This window comes from Scylla paramamosain, chromosome 40 (assembly GCF_035594125.1).
Source record: "Scylla paramamosain isolate STU-SP2022 chromosome 40, ASM3559412v1, whole genome shotgun sequence".
NCBI classification, from domain to species: Eukaryota; Metazoa; Arthropoda; class Malacostraca; order Decapoda; family Portunidae; genus Scylla; species Scylla paramamosain.
This window is the reverse complement of record NC_087190.1, coordinates 5,108,198-5,131,513: the sequence shown is the minus strand read 5'-3', so window position 1 is coordinate 5,131,513 and position 23,316 is coordinate 5,108,198. Positions and strand designations below refer to the sequence as shown.

General features: G+C 42.2%; 1 protein-coding gene across 4 annotated transcripts; it reads left to right on the top strand.

Annotated features, from left to right (window-relative positions):
- The first annotated feature begins 393 nt into the window (after positions 1 to 393).
- On the top strand, positions 394 to 23,313 carry LOC135092750 (probable dolichyl pyrophosphate Glc1Man9GlcNAc2 alpha-1,3-glucosyltransferase). 4 transcript variants are annotated; one of them, XM_063991419.1, is made up of 11 exons: positions 394 to 434; positions 7,132 to 7,220; positions 8,174 to 8,318; positions 10,001 to 10,128; positions 10,770 to 10,977; positions 11,751 to 12,005; positions 12,610 to 12,715; positions 17,595 to 17,731; positions 18,727 to 18,866; positions 19,395 to 19,506; positions 20,284 to 23,313. In XM_063991419.1, the coding sequence occupies exons 2-11, from the start codon at positions 7,162 to 7,164 to the stop codon at positions 20,566 to 20,568; spliced, it is 1,575 nt and encodes a 524-aa protein (XP_063847489.1). In that variant the 5' UTR covers positions 394 to 434; positions 7,132 to 7,161; the 3' UTR covers positions 20,569 to 23,313. The 4 variants fall into 4 exon arrangements, with proteins under 4 accessions (XP_063847489.1, XP_063847487.1, XP_063847488.1 ...); XM_063991417.1 differs by lacking the exon at positions 394 to 434 and adding an exon at positions 4,342 to 4,468; XM_063991418.1 differs by lacking the exon at positions 394 to 434 and adding an exon at positions 4,480 to 4,529.
- Positions 23,314 to 23,316: the final 3 nt, after the last annotated feature.

Genomic DNA, 23,316 nt, shown 5'->3' with positions numbered 1-23,316 from the left:
CCGCACTCATCTAACAATCTTTATACTCGTAAAGGGCCGTACCCAAGAAGGAGGGGCCGGGAGTGTCGGACGACCCCCCGTCCCCACATCTGTTAAAATGTCCACTTTCTGAGAGTTAAAAAAAAAATTGGTATCTTTCTGTTGCATTTCTGGAGAACTCAGGATTTTATTTATTTATTTTCAGTATTTAAGTTAGCAAGCAGGAAGTGGATTTTAGTGCATGAATGAATATATATATATATATATATATATATATATATATATATATATATATATATATATATATATATATATATATATATATATATATAATTAGCTCTAAAAAATGCTTTTTGGTTAAATAAATAAAAGAAAATGATGTTTCACAGCTGATAGGGGACAAGAAGACCAGAAAGAGCTTGGGGCACTTCCAATGTAGCACGCTGAACTCCGTGGTGAGTTTTCCCCCTAACTGATAGTATATTGTTGTTGAGGATGTCGGAAGCATATAAATATTGCTTGCCGGCTTAAATACTGATTGCACTTCATATATAGATAAAAGAAAAATTAATTTGTCACATATACGTCGATTGCTCGGGAGCTGCGGATTTTAAGAGAAGAACCGCCATCACTATCCATTGGTCGTCACTGTCTTGAGGCTGTCGCTAACTTACGAAATTTTACCATCGGGCTGTCCCCCTACCCACCAAATTGATTTTATTGATCCGCCAGTGATGTAAGACTAAATGAGGAAATGTTGGAATTAAAAGGAGGCCGGTTGTTTCAGGTGTTCGGTATTAACAGTTACCGTGGACTTGAGAGTTAACGTGAGAACTGCAGGGTGGTGGAAGTCTGGAAGAGTGAGTGTGTGTGTGTGTGTTTGGGGCGTAACAATTATTATTATTATTATTATTATTATTATTATTATTATTATTATTATTATTGTTGTTGTTGTTGCTGTTGTCTTTTTTAAATATGTAGTAGGGGCACCGTTCAAGGACAATAAAACTAATAAAAAAAAATAAAAGTCCCCGAACAGAGTCCAAAGTGGTAATAAAAAATTACAGGATAAGTGTCTTGAGACCTCCCTTTTGAAAGAGTTCAAGTAATACGGGAAGCAGGAAGGGAGTTCCAGAGTTTACCAGAGAAAGGGATGAATGACTGAGTGTTGGGGTGTGAAGGGTAGCAGAGACACCAGAATCTTGGTTGCGTTTATTTGTGGAGCGAGGGAGTACAAGGCACGCCGTGACAGAGAGCGAGGTCCAGACTGACTCCTGGTACTTTACTTTTACTTTAATTAGAGAAAGAAGGTGAATGAAGAAGAGTTTGGACAGGGGAAGGTGTATAGTTAGAAATGGAAAGACTGTAGAGAGAAAAGACTGTGGGCAGACCACATTGCTTTTTTTTTTTCTGACTCCTGTTTTTTTTTTTTTTTTTTTGGTGTGTGTGTGGGGATAGACAGTTGGGTGAAAAAGAGTTTAGCTAGTATAGCTAAGGAAGATGTAGTTAGGGTGAAAGGATGAAGTAAAGTAGAAGGTTGATAAGTGGGGGGCGAACCCCTTTGCTAGGTATTTGCTTAATCACATATCAGTGTTATGCTATTTTTTTTTTTTTTTTTACCTCACGTGTGTTGTCTAATTTATGTTTTTCTTTGCAGGATGACTTTTTTTTTTTTTTTTTTTAAGGGGGTGTCCCATGGCACCTGCATATATATAGACCATAATTATCTTACCGCGCTTGGGTAAATACAAACTCCTACACTCTCCCCCCAATTACACAGGATGGTGTAATGATATAACTTAAAATAAAATATAATATGCGCTGTGGGGAGCAAAGGAAAAGTAAACATAATACATATCCTTGAGTGACACAGTGAGTTAGCCTACACAGGAGAGTTCAAGAAATAATCATCAAGGTGCCTTGGTGCTCGCTGGGTGCGACGGGGCCGTGGTGTGGTGACGCGCACAGGTGTAGGGGATTCAGTCGAGTCATCCGACAGCTGTGGTTCACCGGTAAGAGGACGAAGATGACGTCTATTCCGTATGGACGCTCTCCCACTGCCGTCTAGTCGTAGAAGATACTGACGGGGTGCGGACAGCTCGAGCACGGTTCCCACCCTATCCCACCGCCCGCTAGATGGGTTTTGGATGCGTGCTCGCTGCCCGGGCCTCAAGGGTGTCAGACTGTGGGCTTGCTGGTCGTGCCGTATTGATGAGTTGACTGATGTTTGAATCATGGCACGTTCCCGATCGCGCAGTGTCCTGCCCCACTGCTCGTTGATGAGGTAGCGGGAGCTCTCTGCGGGTATGGCGTCTCGCAGCTGTCTGCCTGTCAGCAGCTGTGCTGGGGATGCGTCGAGGCCGTGCAGGGGTGTGTTCAGGTACTGGAGGATCGCTCTGGCAGTGCTGTCGGTGTCTAAGGAGCCCCATGACCACTTTTCTGCTCATGATGTACTCGGTCAGTGAGTTATCACACACTGGGCAGCGAAAATTGCACTCGGCTGCCAGGGCACGGCACCTCGACACGTATGCGTCGACACTATCTCCCGGCTCCTGAAAGAGATCGGACCATGCACCTACCTCGCACCGCCGTCCGACCACCACACTTCTCACCACCTCTACCGCTGCACTGGTTGAGAGCTGCCGGAAGTCCTGCTTGTCGAAGCGTGCGTCAATGCGCTGCTGGAGACTGCCGTCGCACAGGAGACGCACGTATGGGGCGGCGAGGGGCGGGAACCACCCGCAGATCAGGCCGTAGTCTTCGACGCTAACGGCCCATGCCTCGAACGCCGCCGGTGACATGCCTTGAGTTGCTGTCCCTGGACCCGACGGGGGAGCCGGCGGACGATGTGATGGTGAAGTTGCTTGTGCGCTAGGTGGTCGTGTTGATGCAGGTGGGGCGAGGGGTGTGCTGAAGGGCCCGGACCTGGGAGCTGTGGCGGGAGGGCTTGGTAATGGCGGATGAAGCACCACGTGGTCTCTTGCCGGTGTGCCGGTGGCTACTTCTTCCAGGGTTGCTTGCTCCATTCCTGGATTTCCTCTGATGCATCCTGGTGCCTCACCCCAGTTTAAACGATACTGCGCCATGTTGGGGTGTGAAGGGTAGCAGAGACACCAGAATCTTGGTTGCGTTTATTTGTGGAGCGAGGGAGTACAAGGCATGCCGTGACAGAGAGCGAGGTCCAGACTGACTCCTGGTTCCCATGGCGCCTGCATATATATAGACCAACATATCGTATCGCGCTTGGGTAAATACAAACTCCTACACTGAGAAAACTGATTAATTCTTGCTTTAGAGAGATGGACAGAATAAGGGTGAGAGAAAGAAGAAAGTGTTGTGCAGCGAGGCTGCGGGAGGACGGGAGGGATGCAGCTAGCCAGATCAGAAGAGCAATTAGCATAAAAATAGCGATAGAAGATAGCAAGAGCGATAAGAAAGAGGCTGAAGACAAGCAGAGGTGAGGTGTTGATAAAAAGCTTTTGTTGTTGTTGTTGTTGTTGTTGTTGTTGTTTTTATATTGTTATCATTATCATTATTATTATTATTATTATTATTATAATTATTATTATTATTATTATTATTATTATTATTATTATTATTATTATTATTATTATTATTATTATTATATTTTTATTATTATTATTGTGAAGGTTAAATTGATGAGTGGAAGGAGACAATGGAACTTGGAAATATTGTTAAGATGATAGACAGTGAAAGCAAAGTATGTCTGTTTATGAAAACACCAATATCTGCTGTGGTAGAACTAGAGTCGACACTGTTGCTAAGATTAGGATGTAAACATTGTTGGTAGTTTGTAAATGGGAGGGATGAAATACCCTGTAAGCTTTGTAATGCAGTAAAAGCCCACACATTGCAACACTATTTATGTTCTTTCCCAAAAATAGAAGAATTTAGGAACCCTAATATTAATGATGTCACTGTGCAATCTTGTCACGTGATAAATAACAATGTGCCCGGATCTTAAAAAAAAAAGAAAAAAAAAAAAAAAAAAAAAAAAAAGCATAAGTTATTTGCTCAAAGGATATAATTTATTAATTGTTAAACATCATGTGAGACCTTATAGGTTTGCATGCTGACTGCTCTCTTTGATGTGTCATTGTACGTCAATAAACCCTATGAATTTGAATTTGAATTTATTATTATTATTATTATTATTATTAATTATTATTATTATTATTATTATTATTATTATTATTATTATTATCATTATTACTATTATTATTATTATTATTATTATCATCATTATTATTATTATTTATCTGTTTATTAATTTATTGATTTGATTTATATCGTATTCGTTTATGACTCTCTGACATGTAAATGATAAATAAACAGATCAAATAGACCGCCTGTGCGTATGGCGACCTTCACGCGTAATCAGTCGCCGGCCAGCTGTCAGGGGGGAGCAGCGCGCACTCCGCTCTTCTGCATCTCCATATGTATTGTTCAACACACTATTTATTCGCAGGTGGGTGATGTACACGCTCCGGAGTTACTATAGTGACGTGTAGCGTGCGACGATGTGTTAGGTAAGGCGTGGCAAGGTACATAAGGCATAGGCAGTGTGTAATAAGGGAGGGAATCAAGGAGGCTCGAATGTAAACAAACTCTGACAGGTAACATTTGGGCTAGAGGTACTGTGAGATGCAATCATGCAAGAAACGTGGCGAGACAGAGGTGTACGACAGAGGTGTATTGTGCCAGTGCTTCACAGCCTGTGAGTCACGCCGCCTGTGTCTGAGTGTGTTGCTGCTTGCCATGCACTCACCACCTCCGATACTTGTGTTTTAGCCTTACTTTGATTTTCTGGAGCTGGCGCAAGGCAATATTGAAGTAACACGCGTCTTCACCAGAGGGCTGGATTAGGTTTAGTTCATTAATTTCAGGCAAATGTTTACTTTCTTGGCCGTCTCAAGCTGGGAGACGAAAATATTCTTTTTTTGGTAGATTTCGATGTTTTGAATTAATCTGCTAACGGTTTCATCGGAAATCACCTTTTTTTTTTCTTCTTCTCACAATAGGAACTGCTGATTTTCAATGAAAACGACTATCGGAGTAATACAAAGCACGCAGAAATCGACCTGAAAAAATATTTTCGTCCCGAAAGGTAACACACGCATTATAATATCACAGTTACCCCACTCCCCTTCATAAAGTAACGATTTACGAAAATAACGAGTAATAAATTAATGCAAAACACACCAAAATCTGCCTAAATGTCATCACAGATAACACATGTGTTGCTCAGAACCACTTGCTTTCAACCCTTGCTAGGGACAATTTGCCTAACTAACCAAACCTAGCCTAACCCAACTAAACCTAATCTAACTCAACCAAAAACCTAACTAAACCAAACTTAACCACACCTAACCCAACCTAACCTGACCAAACCCAATCAAATTAATTCATTAAACATCTTGCTGGCCAGGCAGCACTCATTCGTGGTCAACCTCCTCATTGCTGGAGTCGTACCTCCAACTCCTTGCACTTTTGTGGAAAGTGCAGTCACTGTTACACTTCTGGAACTTCATACTATGTGGGGGAACAGTGTTCCCTTGAGAAAGCTACTGAGGCTTTGTTATTCTCATAAAAACGGGACACAACCAAGAAGTAATTATCCATGCAGCCACCACACAGGGACATCTTAGCTAGACTGATTCAGATTCAGCCCACGTTCTTCGATGAAACAAAGCTCCCTGACAGGCTGAAATAAACAAGTATTTTTTTTTTACTGGCTTGCGGCATTGTCTTCACTCAAAGTTACCAATCTGCATTAATTATTCTGCACCAGCACAATGAGGTCACTCACCCCAGTGCCACACACACGTACGAACACACTCGATCTCATCTGATTGACAATTGACAATTTAAAGTGAAATGGGGTGGGTGTGTTACTCAGGGTGGTTGCCCCCAACAGACCGTGGTGTTGCTCTGAGGCAGGACAGATAAAATTTTAAAAATCGGTAGCAGCATTATAATAAATTTCCAAGGCATATGTATTATAATAAATTTCCAAGGCATATGTATGGGGTTGAAAATACTCAGAATAAAAGGTTCTATCTGGCGAGAGATGTAAGAATTGCCGCTGTTCCACGGGCAAGAAAAGTAACAAATACCCTGACTTTTATATCTTTTCCTTATTTCTGTTATTTTTGGAAGGTGACACAGGGCAACATTCAAATGATGCAAGTGTTCTCACCTGAGGGCTGGGTTAGGTTTAGTTAATTGATCTCACAGGTGGTCCATTCACTGTGTTCATCATGACTTGGGAAGTATTGTGTTTTGCTCAGCAGGAAACATTCAGTGTCAGGAAATGTGTTGGCTGTGGTTGCTTCCATGACCCCCCAGGCACAGCAGCTGTGTGGCCCCTGTGGCTGCCCCTCAGTGCAGGGGTCAGCAGGCTGTGGGGGGGGGAGAGCCACCAGCAGAAACAGTCACTATCCACTTCATTTATGGAGTGCAGGAAGAACAGTTACTCCTTGTACTTCATTCCCAGAGTGTAGCAGAAAGTCACTGTTTAATTTATTCTCAGTCTAATAGAAAGTCACCACAGTACATGCTTACTTAATTCCCATTGTGCAGCAGAGAAAGCCACACTGTTTACATTATGTTAATGAAACTTGGGTACTTATGGCCAAGATACAAACATATCACCACATTAAATTTCATAGGAATGAGAGAGAGAGAGAGAGAGAGAATGTCACCCTGTAAGTAACTCGCGATGCCACACCTTAAAAACTTATAACATTTAACAGCAGCAATTCCTACCTGTCTTACCCCTTTCATTGCTACTTTGCACATCTTCCCTTAATCACTAACCATACTGAGACATCTGTTCCTCTTCTGCAGCCACCTCCAAACATTGTACAGGCTAGAAATTGCAAAACCTGTCCTCTTTTTATGGCCTTTGTGTCTTGTACATGTTTATAAAGACTATATTGCTTCTAATGGTGTTAATTGTTCCATATCACACTGAAAGGGTTAATAGCTGACATGCAGAGGAAACAGCAGATTCATTCAAAACACACCCAGATCTACCAGGGAAAAAAATATGAGTAGATACCTAAATAATCATCTGACATCTTGAAACAGGCAAAGTTGTCACTATTCACTGATTTTCTTCACCTCCAGACTGCAGCAGGATCAGGCCGCCCCAGCAGGATGTTTGGCCTGGCAGTGATAGGGATGTCCTGCCTCAAGCTGCTCCTGCTCCCTGCTTAGTGAGTATCTTCATGACAAACAGAATGATGTGAACTGAATGCATGATATGTAGGTATTTATTTTCCATCAATTTTTCTCTTTCTCAATTTTAAGGTTACCATACATTTTCTTCTTCAGTTCTAACCTAACCACCACCTCAGTTCTAACTTAACCACCACTTTCTCATTTCTAGGCTTAACCACCACTTTTGTCTCACAATTCTAAGCTAACCACCACTTTTCTCTCATTCCTAAGCTAACCATCACATTTCTATAATTCTGACCCAACCACCACATTTCTCTCTCAATTCTCACCTAACCACCACTTTCCTCTTTTATTTATAAGCTAACTACTCTCAATTCTCACCTAACCACCACTTTTGTCTCTCAGTTCTAAGCTAACTACCACTTTTGTCTCTCAGTTCTAAGCTAACTACTTTTCTCTCTCAATTCTAAGCTAACCACCACTTTTGTCTCGATTCTAAGTTAACCACCACTTTTGTCTCTCAGTTCTAAGCTAACCACTGTTCTCTCTCAGTTCAAAGTTAACCATCACACTTCTTTCCAACCTTCCTTTTTTCTTTCAGTTCTAACCTAACCATCACTTTTCTTCTTCAGTTTTAGATCTAACCATCACTTTCTCTCCCCTCAATTCTAAGCCAACCATTACTCTAATCTAACCACCTCTCTCTCTCTCTCTCTCTCTCTCTCTCTCTCTCTCTCTCTCTCTCTCTCTCTCTCTCTCTCTCTCTCTCTCTCTCTCTCTCTCTCTCTCTCTCTCTCTCTCTCTCTCTCTCTCTCTCTCTCTCTCTCTCTCTCTCTCTCTCTCTCTCTCTCTCTCTCTCTCTCTCTCTCTCTCTCTCTCTCTCTCTCTCTCTCTCTCTCTCTCTCTCATTTCTAACCTGATAACCTATTCTCCCTCACTTGTAATCTAACCACTTTCTCCTCTCCAATCCCCTGCCTGCTCCCTCCAGCCGGTCAACAGACTTTGAGGTTCACCGTAACTGGCTGGCAGTGACCCATAGTCTGCCCCTGGACCGCTGGTATGTGGACCAAACTTCCCCCTGGACCCTGGACTACCCGCCCCTCTTTGCCTGGTTCGAGTTCCTCTTGGCCAAGGTGAGAGAGAGAGAGAGAGAGAAAGAGAGAGAGAGATTGTATTGTGCAAGTTGTAGTTTTCAAGGGTGTTTTCATGAGTCTAGTGATAGTTAAGCAAGGATTCTGTACCATTAGAAAGAGAGAGAGAGAGAGAGAGCATAAGAAAGGAGACTGCAAAAATCTATCTGACTGATACTAGGCAGCTCCTGTACTAATCATGAACACCTCACCTTGCCAACCTTCCTGTTACCACCAGTCTTCCCTGTTATAAGAGCATGAGAAAGAAGAGAGGTTATATTGTAGGAGCTACTGTAGTTTTTGAGTGTGTTTTCATGACTAGTGATAGTTTAGCAAGAACTCGGCACCATTAGAGAGAGAACACCCCAAGAACACAGTAACCCAGCTAATTAAAAAGAGTCCATTTATGAAAGATCTTTAAGAATTCAAGAACCCAACATATTTCTTTGGCCTTTAAAAATTGTCTTGGTGAAAGATGGCATTAACCCTTTCATTACAACACCCAACAGTTAGCAGCACCAGAAGCAGTGTGTGAAGGTTAGCAAAGAAAAAAAATACATTTTGGAATTTCTTCCCAGCTCAAAGATTGGATGTGGCTGTGGAACAAGTAAAGTTGTCTCATAGTGATTGGTGATTAGGGAAAGGTGCACCAAGTGGCTGTCAAAGGTTAAGGTTTACAAGCATTAGCATTCTGTAGTGTTGAGTGAGGCAAGGTGATGAGCAGAGTGTGGGATGCTGCTGCTGTGAAGAGAGTATGTCTTGGCTATCTTTCCTGTTTACACCAGACTGGCATTCCTTGATGGGGTGGCCCAGACAGGACACTACACATGCACATAATGAGAAAACAGCACCCTTAGGAACCCAGCAGTCTGGCTAACCATCTCAGCCTATGAAGTGCTAATGATGAAAGAAAGCATTAATATTGCATGCTCTATTATCGTAACCCTTTGACACAGCACAGTACACAATTTATACAAGCAACACATTTCACCCACTATTCTTTTGCCTTCCACAACAAACTTCTTACTTATTTATATATTTATCTATTTATTTACTTATTTATTTATTTATTTATTTATTTATTTATTTATTTATTTATTTATTTATTAATTCATTATCTTTGGCTAAGGGCTACTTCCATCCACTTCATTGTCTCCCACAACAAACATTAATTTTCACCCACCCACTTTATTGTCTTTCATCTCATCCACCACCTCATTACCCTCACTTGTTAATGAACCCTGTGGTATGGAGCAATTCACAGCAATGCAGGGAATCTACAAGTTAGAAGATAAAAAAAAAAAAAGTAGCTTCTGCAATTTCTGGCCAGTATAATGTTTTCAGATCGCTTTGGAACAAAAAAAATGTGTCATGGTGGTTATTTGCCCTCTTTCATTATCACTGAGACCGCTGCAATAATTTGTTTGGATGGATATAAAGGGAAAAGAGAATATGAGATTAATTTAATCTTTGCTAAGCTACAGAAATTCATATTTAAACGGCTGTATGACAAAGAAGCAAGTCTGAAAAGTTGTACAGATGATGGCAGGAAAGATTGATTAGCAGCAAAAGGGTTCACTTAGGAAAGATGTAGCAAATAGCATCACACTCCCACACACTGCTCTCCCTCCCACAAAATCACCACCCCATCACCTACACAGTCACAAGGGTCGTCTCATCACCAGGTGGCTCAGTTCTTCGATGCTGCGATGCTGGACGTAAACAACCTGAACTACGCCTCACCCATGACTGTGCTGTTCCAGAGACTGTCCGTGATTGTGACCGACCTCGTCTTTGCTTACGGCTGCAAAGTGTGAGTGTGGCAGGGGGGACATGAGGTCAGGGGGGAGGTGAGAGGGAGTGGGGTTGTGTTATGTATGAGTGTTGGTTTGTGAGTTTTTGTATTTATTTATTTATGTGCTTGTTTATTTATTTATTTGTTTTATTTATTTATTTATTTATTTTTATTTTTTTTTTTTTGTAAGAGGTTGACAGTATTTGCAGCATTTGTTTGTATATTTGTAGTTTGTTCTTGTGTGAATCTCATGCTTCTTTCAAAGTGATTGTGTGTGAATTTATGTCTTACTCCTTCTCTCTTTGTCTCTTTTCCTCTCTTTTATCTTTGTCTCTTATCTTTCCCTCTCTCCTTTATGTTTCCTCTTTTTTATCTCCTTCATTCTTTTATCTCTCTCTCTCTCTCTCTCTCTCTCTCTCTCTCTCTCTCTCTCTCTCTCTCTCTCTCTCTCTCTCTCTCTCTCTCTCTCTCTCTCTCTCTCTCTCTCTCTCTCTCTCTCTCTCTCTCCCTCCCTCCTGCTCAGTCTCTTTCTTTATTTCTATCTCTTTCTGCCCCTCCCTCACTCCCTATCACCATCCTTCCCTCCCTCCCTCCCTACCTACCTCATCTTTTTCACCATTACCCATCCTTTCCTTACCCTTCACTCCACTCTCCTGCAGGTGTGGGGAAGAGGTGGGGCGGGTGGGCGGCATGGGGGGTGGGGCGGCCAGGAAGGGAGCAGTGGTGGCGGCGACGGCATCACTGGGGCCGGCGGTGGGGCTGGTCCTCCTCACCAGTCCGGGGCTGCTGCTGGTGGACCACATTCACTTCCAGTACAATGGCTTTCTCTTTGGCCTCCTCTTCATCTCCATCGCCAGAATGCTGCAGGTGAGAGAGAGAGAGAGAGAGGGGGGGGGAGTACAAAAATGAAGCCATAAAAACATATCAAACAAGTTAATTGTTCTCTTGTATCAAATGAGAGAGAGAGAGAGAGAGAGAGAGAGAGAGAGAGAGAGAGAGAGAGAGAGAGAGAGAGAGAGAGAGAGAGAGAGAGAGAGAGAGAGTACAAAGATGAAGTAAAAAAAAAAACATACCAAACTAATCAATTTTTCTCTTGTATCAAATATCAAACAGAAGAAAATAATGTATGAATAGATAAAAGTCCATATTAGGGGAAAAAAAAAAGATATGTATAAATAAATACAAGAGAGAGAGAGAGAGAGAGAGAGAGAGAGAGAGAGAGAATCCTTCCTCATACCAAATATCAAACATGGAGAAATGGAGAAAGAAATACACAAATAATACAAGAATGAAGGAAACAACCATGCCAGGCAAATTAATTCCTCTCTCATATCAATGATCAAATATGGAAAAATGATAAATAAATTAATAGAAGCCCATATTAGGGGAAAATATAAATAAATACATAAAGAGCAAAAAGATGAAAAGTGGAAAGATTAGTTGAGTTGTGTTAACTTTAATTGATCACATGATTAATTAACTATTTTTCAAGGTAAATTTTTTGTTAATTTAGTTGTATTTTTATTTTACTTTCTTAAGATGAACATACAAACCCCTAACCACATACAAACTTAGCATCCTAACCACAAACACACCTAACCACACACAAACCTTTCACAACCTTAATCTTCCACCCACAGAGGAGAGAGATCGAGTCAGCGTTCTGGTTCTCAATTCTCCTCAACTTGAAGCACATCTACCTCTACCTGGCCCCGGCATACTTCATCTACCTCCTCCGTTCCTATGTGCTCCTCGGCCCCTTCCCCGCCCGCGCCGACAAGCCCCAGACCTCGCGCCTCGCCCAGCTCCTCCGTCTTGTCAAGCTTGGGGTGGTGGTGGGCATGGTCTTCAGTCTGTCCTTTGGTCCCTTCATCATGCGTGGTCAGCTTCTGCAGGTGGGTATTAGCTGGAGGAGTTGGGTCAGCTTCTGCAGGTGGATATTAGGAGGAGGAGGAGTTGTAGTAGTGGTGGCATTGTAGTAGTAGTAGTAGTAGTAGTAGTAGTAGTAGTTGTAGCAGGAGGAGGTGGAGGAGGAAGAGGTATATTAAAGTAGTTGGAGGAAGAGAAGGAAAAATAGTAGTGATGAGAGAAGATGTAGTAGTAGTAGTAGTAGTAGTAGGAGGAGGAGAAAGAAGCAGTGTAATAGTAGTAGTAGTTGTTGTTGTTATGAGAGGAGAAGGATGAGGAATAGTAAGATGACAGTAAGGTTTAGTCAGACAGACAGACAGACAGAATGTAAGATACAAAAACAAAAATAAACACAAAATCCTACTGTAGAAAGAGAAGAAAAGAGAAAAGCAGGCTATATCTTAACAATTTTCATGCCTCTCTTTGACTCCCTCACTCCTTACAATATTTCTGTCACTTTCTCTCCTTCCATACAGTTTTCATACCTGTCACTCTTTCACTCTCACTCCTCACAATGTTTCTGCCTCTCACCCTGTCCCTCCCTCACTCCTCACAGATCCCATCACCCATCAGCCCTTTCATCCCCCACAGGTCCTGGCACGTCTGTTCCCCTTTCGCCGAGGTCTCTGCCATGCCTACTGGGCACCAAACTTCTGGGCGCTGTACAACTTTGCTGACAAGATGCTGGTGGTGGTGGGTGAGTGTGTGTGTGTGTGTGTGTGTGTGTGTGTGTGTGTGTGTGTGTGTGTGTGTGTGTGTGTGTGTTTTTTATTTTTTATTTTTTTTATGTAGGAGGGACACTGGCCAAGGGGAACAAAAATCCAATAAAAAAAAAAAAAAGCCCACTGAAATGCCAGTCCCATAAAAGGGTCCAAAGTGGTAGTCAAAAATTGATGAATAAGTGTCTTGAAACCTCCCTCTTGAAGGAATTCAAGTCATAGGAAGGTGGAAATACAGAAGCAGGCAGGGAGTTCCAGAGTTTACCAGAGAAAGGGATGAATGATTGAGAATATTGGTTAACTCTTGCATTAGAGAGGTGGACAAAGTAGGGGTGAAAGAAAGAAGAAAGTCTTGTGCAGCGAGGCTGTGGGAGGAGGGGAGGCATGCAGTTAGCAAGATCAGAAGAGCAGTTAGCATGAAAATAGCGGTAGAAGACAGCTAGAGATGCAACATTTCAGCGGTGAGAGAGAGGCTGAAGACAGTCAGTTAGAGGAGAGGAGTTGATGAGACGAAAAGCTTTTGATTCCATCCTGTCTAGAAGAGCAGTATGAGTGGAACCCCCCCAGACATGTGAAGCATACTCCATACATGGATGGATAAGGCCCTTGTACAGAGTTAGCAGTTGGGGGGGTGAGAAAAACTGGCAGAGACGTCTCAGAACGCCTAACTTCATAAAAGCTGTTTTAGCTAGAGATGAGATGTGAAGTTTCCAGTTCAGATTATAAGTAAAGGACAGATCAAGGATGTTCAGTGTAGAAGAGGGGGACAGTTGAGTGTCATTGAAGAAGAGGGGGATAGTTGTCTGGAAGGTTGTGTCGAGTTGATAGATGGAGGAATTGAGTTTTTGAGGCATTGAACAATACCAAGTTTGCTCTGCCCCAATCAGAAATTTTAGAAAGATCAGAAGTCAAGCGTTCTGTAGCTTCCCAGGGTTGGACATCTATGAAAAGACGTGGAAAAGTGCAGGGTGGTATCATCAGCGTAGGAGTGGATAGGACAAGAAGTTTGGTTTAGAAGATAATTAATGAATAATAAAAAGAGAGTGGGTGACAGGACAGAACCCTGAGGAACACCACTGTTAATAGATTTAGGAGAAGAACAGTGACCATCTACCACAGCAGCAATAGAACGGTCAGAAAGGAAACTTAAGATGAAGTTACAGAGGGAAGGATAGAAGCCGTAGGAGGGTAGTTTGGAAATCAAAGCTTTGTGCCAGACTCTATCAAAAGCTTTTGATATGTCCAAGGCAACAGCAAAAGTTTCACCAGTAGAGAGGGTTTGACAGAACCCATACTGGCGATCAGATAGAAGGTTGTGAAGTGATAGATGTTTAAGAATCTTCCTGTTGAGGATAGATTCAAAAACTTTAGATAGGCAGGAAATTAAAGCAATAGGACGGTAGTTTGAGGGATTAGAACGGTCACCCTTTTAAGGAACAGGCTGAATGTAGGCAAACTTCTTAAAGAAGGAAAGGTAGATGTTGACAGACAGAGCTCAAAGAGTTTGACTGGGCAAGGTACAAGCACAGAGGCACAGTTTCGGAGAACAATAGGAGGGACCCCATCAGGTCCATAAGCCTTCCGAGGGTTTAGGTCAGCAAGGGCATGGAAAACATCATTGCGAATAATTTTAATAGGTGGCATGAAGTAGTCAGAGGGTGGAGGAGAGGGAGGAACAAGCCCAGAATCGTCCAAGGTAGAATTTTTAGCAAAGGTTTGAGCGAAGAGTTCAGCTTTAGAAATAGATGTGATAGCAGTGGTACCATCCTGTTGAAATAAAGGAGGGAAAGAAGAAGCAAAGTTATTTGAGATATTTTTGGCTAGATGCCAGAAGTCACGAGGGGAGTTAGATCTTGAAAGGTTTTGACACTTTCTGTTAATGAAGGAGTTTTTGGCTAGTTGGAGAACAGATTTGGCATGGTTCTGGGCAGAAATATAAAGTGCATGAGATTCTGGTGATGGAAGCCTTAAGTACCATTTGTGGGCCACCTCTCTATCGTGTATAGCATGAGAACACGTTGTGTTAAACCAAGGTTTAGAAGGTTTAGGACGAGAAAAATAGTGAGGAATGTACACCTCCATGCCAGACATGTTATGCGCTCAGCACACAAAGACGGGTCTCTGACACGGAAGCAGTAATCATTCCAAGGAAAATCAGCAAAATACCTCCTCAGGTCCCCCCAACTAGCAGAGGCAAAACGCCAGAGGCACCTTCACTTAGGGGGATCCTGAGGAGGGATTGGAGCGATAGACAAGATACAGAAATGAGATTGTGATTGGAGGAGCCCAATGGAGAAGAAAGGGTGACAGCATAAGAAGAAGGATTAGAGATCAGGAAAAGGTCAAGAATGTTGGGCATATCTCCTAGACAGTCAAGAATACAAGTAGGGTGTTGCACCAATTGCTCTAGGTCGTGGAGGATAGCAAAGTTGAAGGCTAGTTCACCAGGATGGTCAGTGAAGGGAGAGGAAAGCCAAAGCTGGTGGTGAACATTGAAGTCTCCAAGAATGGAGATCTCTGCAAAAGGGAAGAGGGTCAGAATGTGCTCCACTTTGGAAGTTAAGTAGTCAAAGAATTTCTTATAGTCAGAGGAGTTAGGTAAAAGGTATACAGCACAGATAAATTTAGTTTGAGAGTGACTCTGTAGTTGTAGCCAGACGGTGGAAAACTCAGAAGATTCAAGAGTGTGGGCACGAGAGCAGGTTAAGTCATTGCGCACATAAACGCAGCATCCAGCTTTGGATTAAAAATGAGGATAGAGAAAGTAGAAGGGAACAGAAAAGGGGCTACTGTCAGTTGCCTCAGACACCTGAGTTTCAGTGAGGAAAAGAAGATGAGGTTTAGAAGAGGAGAGGTGGTGTTCTACAGATTGAAAATTAGATCTTAGACCACGAATGTTGCAGAAGTTAATGAAGAAAAAGTTGAGGGGGGTGTCAAGACACTTAGGCTCGTCGACAGAAAGGCAGTCCGACCTGGGGACATTTATGGTCCCCTCCCCAGATGGGGACTCTGAGGCTGGTGTAGGAGTCACCATGATGATTTTAAGATTTTTGAGTGAAGGGTGTGTGTGTTATTAGGTGCTTGTAGTTTTGTGTGGAGGAAGAGAGTTGTCTTTAGAGGGCAGGCTGTGACTGCCCCCTTGTGTTGTGAGACATAAAGGGAAACGTTCAGTGAGGTCACAGCTGGGTTTAATGATAAGTTCACAGCACTCCCTGAACAGTGCTTTAGACCTCACTGGGAGTGTGTGTGTGTGTGTGTGTGTGTGTTGTGGTTGGGGTGTGGTGCTTGAGTGTTGGGTTTATATGGTGATGTTGGTGTTGGTTTTGGTTTTGGAGCAGTGATGGTGGTGTTCTAGTAGGTGTTGGTTTTGGGGCAGTGGTGAATGTGTTGGTGTTGTGTGGGGAGGATGTGAAGGTGTGGTCTTCTGAGTGTGTTGGTGTTGTGTGGTGATGCTGTGGTGGTGGTCTTCTTGTTCAGTGAGATGTTGAGTCATATAAAATACTTGGTATACACCCCACCACCAGTGAAAGTGGCACACATGATAAACAAACTGGTGTTTCATAGTGCAGACAAGAAGTGTCCAGCTCAGATGAAATAGAGGCTCAGTATGAAAATGTAGCAGTATCGCCAAGCAGTTTGAACATCTGTCAAGTGTCACATCTCTGCATGTCATCACTCAGTTGACGCTTGGCCCTGTTAAAGGGTATTCATACTTGCCCTGCTCTCCCGGAAATTGTGCCATATTTCTTTGCACGTTTCATATTGATGTAATGTTTTAAATTTTAACGGCACGTAAGCATCAAATATCCCAAGCCAATATAGCCCTTATGGACTCCCTCCAGAAAGATGAGTGTAGGCCTAAGTACATTCTTAGGGAGACAAGACTGCCTCAAAGAACTGTGCACTGTGTGCGGCATTGGTTGAAAAGATGACGTGAAAATAATGATAATTCCACCCCAGTGAAACAAACTGCTCTGGAAGAAAGGTGTGTTTTGTCAAAAAAAGAATTTCACTTTTAATAAGGTGTCAGCTGAGTGCTTCACCATTTCTCACAGCAAGCAAAAAACTTTGGTATTTGTGACACTAAACGTAACAAAAACATTAGCAAGCCACTTTCATTGGCAGCGGGTGTAGAGGCACATTTAAGATCACATTCTGTAGGAACACTTGTATTTACTGATATTGACATGAGTTGGTGTAAATGTTGTGTGTGTGTGTGTGTGTGTGTGTGTGTGTGTGTGTGTGTGTGTGTGTGTGTATTTGTAGTGTGTATATAATGTGTGATCTGCATGTGTATTTATTTGTGGTGTGTGTGTGTAATCTGTGATCAGTTTGTCTACCTGTATGTGTATTTATTTGTATGTGTAGTGTGTGATCAGTTTCAGTCAATCTGTTTTGTATGTTGTGTGTAATGTGTGGCCAGTTTAAGTGTATCAGCATGTCTTTTTATTTGTTGTAGTAACAGTAGGCGGGGATATGCCTTTATTATTTATTTGTTGTAGTAACAGTAGGCAGGGATATGCCTTTATTATTTATTTGTTGTAGTAACAGTAGGCGGGGATATGCCTTTATAACAGTTCACCTTTCTCACTTATTCACTGATGTTTGTATTTTCCAGATTAGCAATTTTTGTCTTTTGCTCCACAGTCTAACCACAAATTTTTTCCTTGCTTAATTTTTTGTTTCTGTGATGTGTATAATGTGTGATCAGTTTCAGTGTACTGGTATCAATATGTGTCTTTACTCCACAGTCTGGTCACTAATTTTCTTTCTTTTCTTCCTTTTGTGTTCCTGTACTGTGTGTAATGTGTGGTCATTTTGAATGTATCAGTATTGGTACATGTGTCTGTGTTGCAGGAGGGCGGCTGGGGTGGCAGGTGGCGAAGCAGGGTGTGGCCAGCATGACAGGAGGCCTGGTGCAGGAGTTCAGCCATACAGTGCTGCCATCCGTGCCACCCGTCGCCACACTCATTGCCACCGCGCTATCCATTGTGGTGAGTGTCTGGCCTCTGCTGTGTATCTGTCTGTCTGTCTGTCTGTCTGTCTTGGGTGTCTGAGGCATTGGGTGTGTGTTTTTTAGTCCTTTTATTTATTTATTTTATTTATTTATTTTTCTTTATTTATTTTTTATTTATTTATTTATATTTTTTTTATGTGGGAGGGGCACCAGCCAAGGGCAACAAAATTATAAGAAAAAAGCCCACTGAGGTGCTAGTCCCCAAAGAGAGTTAAAAGCAGTCATTAAAAATTAAAAGATAAGTGTCTTGAAACATCCCTTTTGAAAGAGTAGTAGTGGCTGAACAGTCAGGCCCCTCCAGGAGCCACCCAGGCCATGGTGATCACCTCAGCCTGGTCAGAGTCATGTTATTGTGCATGTTCTGTTTGTTCAGATCCCAGCTACTCCCTCTCATAGCTTCCCTTAACCTCACTGCCCTTCCCTTTTTTCATCCAAGAGTGGTTGTGACCTATGGCAGCCAAAAGGAAATAGGAAAAGGCCCACTGTGACATGCAACAATTTACAGCACTAGATGCCTTGTACATGCTATTTACAAGCACCTCCAATAAAGAAAAGGTGATTAAAAGAGCAAACTTTTCACCTTTCCATCAGTATGATGTTTCAAGACTGCTGCAGAACAAGAAGAAATGTCTCCGAGTGGTGTGTGATTAAGGAAACACACCAAACAGCAGTATAAGTCCCAAGACACTTCTCAGTGTTGGTTAAACCTTTTGTCTCTTCTTTAGGAACTGGCATTTTTATGAGCCTATATATTTTGTTGCCATATCCAGTACCTCTCTTACATAAGAAAAATAGTAATAATAAAAAGACAACTTTCTTGGTCTATGACATTCCAAAAGGATACACTACAAGAGAATTTTGTAACGAAATACATCTTGTCTTTTAAAACATTTATAATACTTCTCTTATAACTGCTTGTTTTTGAGGTTGTAATATGTCTTCTTGCTACCTCCCTTCCCCCTGCCACCACAGCCCGGCCTGGTGGTGCTGTGGAGGTCGCCCCACAGTCCATGGCAGTTCATCCGTATGCTGATGCTGTGTGGGTTTGGCTCCTTCATGTTCGGGTGGCATGTGCATGAGAAGGCCATCCTCATGGTGCTGCTTCCCCTCGGGTGTGTATTGTGTGTGTGTGTGTGTGTGTGCTTCCAAGATATGTAGTTTATCTGTGAATGTCTTAATATCAAATGGTAATGTCTTTCTGCAAGTTTATCTAAGTTGTTTGCATAGAGTAGTACAAGTCAGTCGTTCTTTTGTGTCAGTTTACTTTTATATTAGTCAGTCAGTTTATGTCAATCTGTATACATCCATCCTAGTCAGTCAGTCAGTCAGTCAGTCAATCTACATCTATTATTTATGAGTGTGATTAGGTTCTTTTCTACTGGTTGTGCAGTCAATCATTTTAAATCTTTATCAGTTAGTCAGTTTGTTTGCATTTCTATCACTTAATCGATCAGTCATAAAATATCTACTCTTAATTATAGTTTGTATCAACATTAGTCAGTCAGCAGCTTGCATTAATACCAGTCTGTCAGTCAGCTTGCATTAATACCACTCAGTTAATCAGTTTGCACCAATACCAGTCCATCAGTCACTGAGTCTGTCAGTCAGCACAACAGCACCTTCCCCTCTTTTGCCACCAGGTTGCTGTGCTTGCTGAGGAAGGGTGAGGCACAGGTGTTCATGTTCCTGAGCATTGTGGGCCACTTCTCCCTCTTCCCACTCCTGTTCACCCCTCAGGAGACGCCGATAAAGGTAGTGTGTCGTGTTCCCTGTTGCTGGTGCCTGGTGTGGATGGTGTGGTGCAGGGGGAGGAAAACTAGTGATTTGTGGTGTTTTGAGATACTTACTGAAAAATGATAACACCATTCAGCAGCACTGTGTATAATATTCATGGCTATATATGTTCTCCAAGTCCACATTTTGGAGTATAATGTACATCTGTGTCAGAATCAGTAAAAACAGTGACTGAGGGGTGAGGATTTGGTCAGAGAGGCAGCTGGTTGATGGTGTTTTCAAGGAGGATCTGGATTGGGTGGCTGCAGGCATGCAAGAGAGGAGGTGTGGTGTGCAGTGATGCATGTTTTCCAATATAGTCTGAGAATCTTTTATTTGGAATTCTCAAAGCCAGAAGTTTTCCTCAACTTGTTGTTATCTGGAATTTATTAACATTCTTGTGCTAACATGACTTATGTATGTGTTGTGAAATTTAGTAGTTTTTTTTTTTTTTTTTTTTTTTTTTTTTTTTTTTTTTTTTTTTTTTTGCATCTGCTTAATGCTCAAGATGTTTTTTGCCTTGGAGTAATAATTGTTCTGAATGTAATCTCCTAGTCAATAAGTGTGTGTGTGTGTGTGTGTGTGTATGTGTGAGAGAGAGAGAGAGAGAGAGAGAGAGAGAGTAATAATTTTTCAGAATTAAGTGTGTGTGTGTGTGTGTGTGTGTGTTCTGAAATCAGGAACATTTATTGCCCAAGTATTCCAAGTGTATTTCTAGTCTGTACTAACACACTTATTGGGTAAACACATCCACAGGTGACGGCGCTGGTGCTGCATGCACTCTTCACCGTGCAGGTCCTCAGAGCACAGTGGGGCCAGCCACTCCTCCATGCCATTGAGAATTTATACCTACTGGGACTGGTGCCTCTGTTCCTGCTGCTGGAGCTGGGGCTGGGACGCTTGGGGCTGGGCGAAGGGCTGCCGTTCCTGCCTCTCATGCTGGTGTCGGTGTACTGTGCCTTAGGAGTCACCTACAGCTGGCTGAAGCTCACCTACTTAGTGATTGGCAGTGCATGGAAGTTTAAAAAGAAGACAAGCTAAGGGGCCATGTCTGTATTGTGTCAAGTTGTGGGTTCTGTTTTGTGAGGCTGTGGGTGTGTTATGCTGTGCAGGCTGGTGGTGGTAGTGGTGGTGGTGGAGAGATAGTGTTATGTTGTGGACTGGTACTTAAGAAGGTGGATCAGTGGAAGTAGGTGCTTAACCCCCTAAAGGACCAGTGGTGGTGTTTATTTTTGTCCCAGTAGAACCAACCCTCCAGTGCTAAACGTTGAAAATAGCCTGTATTCACACACTTTTTAAACTTAAGTGTACAATGGAAGAGTGAATGAAATAGACTTTGTATCCAACAAGAAGTCTAACGATGCCATCCAGATGTCTCTACGTGCAGTGGTTATGGAGAGACAACAGGTTGAAGAGAAGAGATTTTTGGAGACTGTCACTTGCCTGTCATGCTTTTGTTTCACCTGACTGGATAAGGCTAGTGCCAAATGAAGATGGGTGCCCTGAGCTTTCTTCACACATGCTGAACAGTTTTATCATGTTGCCACCCTAATGCACTCTCACTAAGACGTATCAAATGGTTGAGTGCAAGGAGGTAATACACATGGCATTGAGGCGCAAGGATGGGAGAGAGTGGGCAGGGAATCTGACTTGTCAGAATCTTTCTCACTGCATGTGGATATGGTGAGAATTGGGCAGACTGAGAAATTAACCTAACTAGCTTGCAGGCCATATTTCCAAAGATTGCACTACAAAAATCTACAAAAAATAGATAAATTTAGCATAAAAATCACCTCCAGTCCTGGCCTGGTAAAGCAGCTGTAGCCACCTCAGGTCCTTTAAGGGTTAAGTAGTTTTGGGTGTTTTATTGGATTTGAAAGTGGGATGGTGGATCAGAAGCATTGCAGGAGTACTGGAAAAGTGTCTGTCTTGTGGAGGAGTCCTGTGTTTGAGGCTGTCAAGGGAACAACTGAAGGTTGAAGGAAAACTCAGCTCAGGTCTTTGAAGTATTTATTGTTATTGATCATATTGTGGGTTTTCTATAAGCCCTTCACCTTCAGATGGATCATGGTTTAGTCGCAGGAAATGTTTTTGTGCGTGTGTGTGTACCTTGTCTCAGCTGCTCCCTTTCATGGGAATGTTGACCTCATGAATAGGTACAGTCTTTGCATCCAAAATATGCAAAAGGATGTGTCATTCCAGAGGTGACTGAGAGCAGTACAGTGTTCAGGTGGTGATGGCGAGTGATGTTTGTGATGATGAGCAGCTGACGAGCTTTAAGGAAGAATACTTTGCTCAAGGCTACAGGGTGATGTGGCCCCTGTTTGTGACTTTCAAGAAGTGTTGAGAGGTGTTGCCAATGAGGGAATGAGTGTTTTGCGGTGTTGAGATCTGTTGACATTCAAAAGGCTGTTAAGAGATGTTAAGAAGTACTGGGAAATATGTTATAATGCTGATATGTGGTGATGTGCAGATATTAATGATAAAGTGCAAAAAACTGATGCCAAATGGTGGGAAAAACATTTAATTTTCAAGCCTTGTTTTCATTTAACATACTTTCAATGTACTTTATGCTTTCCATCAATCTGAAGTGCTTTGATCTGCAGTGACATTAGTTCAAGCAGATAAGATGATTGAAGATTGAGAGGAAAATACCAGGCAGTAGTGTTGGTTAATCAGCTTTTGTCCATGTGTGCACCACATCAGCTAGTGACATGAATGGCTTCTGGTGTTATCAGCACAAAGAAATGTCATGATGGGTGGAATCTGTTATGTACAGTGTTTGTTATTTGTATCGTTAAGGAGGAAGATAATCTGCCTCATTTTCTATGCATGAAGTCATGAGTGGGCACACTAGAAAACCTGACTTGGCCATTGTGTCCTCTTGTTGACCACTGCAACCACCGCTGTGGGAGACGTTGGGCAGTACCTTCTCCATGAAGTGTTACACATTCCACAAGGTGCCATCAAAAAGTTTTGAGAGTATATATATTTTTTTACTTGCATAAGAGACTACTAACTAAAAGATTCACCAGTTATTCACCATGATATAATCAAAATTAATGTAGGTTGCTCAAGGCCAGGCCATCAAGTTCAACACTAACACAGTCTTTGTCTTTCTTTGTATGTTGCAATTCTACAATGGAATGTCTACTTTCTGTATTCTTTTGATTGATTTGTGAGGCAGGCAACACAGAGTACTTACTTTTTTTGTGTTGCTTGAAGATTCTGTTTGGCACAAGGATTACCCAAGGAACATATTACCCAAGGAACATATAATTGGGGTTCAGACCCCCCAAAAAAATTTAGGACAGTACTGTGCAAAATACATTGCTGTAGGGCTGTGCATTACTTGGTGGCTAAGGAGTGGAGTTTAGGGCAGTAACACTGCTGCCCCGCAGGACACTGCACCACCCCACATTGCACTGCATTCTGCACACCCTCCATCCTTATTTTGTTTCTGAGTTTGTCAGAAACATGTTATCATAAGATATCACTCTTCTTTTGAACATTCAATAATATTTATTGAGCCACAGGGAACAAATATTAGTGGCTAAGCACTTAGGCTGTCCCAAGTATTGTACCATTTTCACACCATTCCTGCTGCCTTGCTTTTTTCATCATTCAAGTTTTATTGTTCTACAGTGTTCTGCAGCATTCCAGGCTCCACACATTCATCTCTCACCACCATATGTATGCAGAACACCTTGTTTTCATTGTTAGACAGACATAAAGAAAAAATGTAATACTTTGCAAGAGAATAAAGTTGTTGATCTTCAGTGCAAATGA

Excerpts from the sequence above, each read along its gene's own strand:
- LOC135092750 (XM_063991417.1), top strand. The coding sequence starts at position 4,358 with ATGGCGACCTTCACGCGTAATCAGTCGCCGGCCAGCTGTCAGGGGGGA. Across the intron at positions 10,978-11,750 it reads CCATCGCCAGAATGCTGCAG|AGGAGAGAGATCGAGTCAGC; the intron begins GTGAGAGAGAGA and ends TTCCACCCACAG. Across the intron at positions 17,732-18,726 it reads CCACCGCGCTATCCATTGTG|CCCGGCCTGGTGGTGCTGTG; the intron begins GTGAGTGTCTGG and ends CTGCCACCACAG.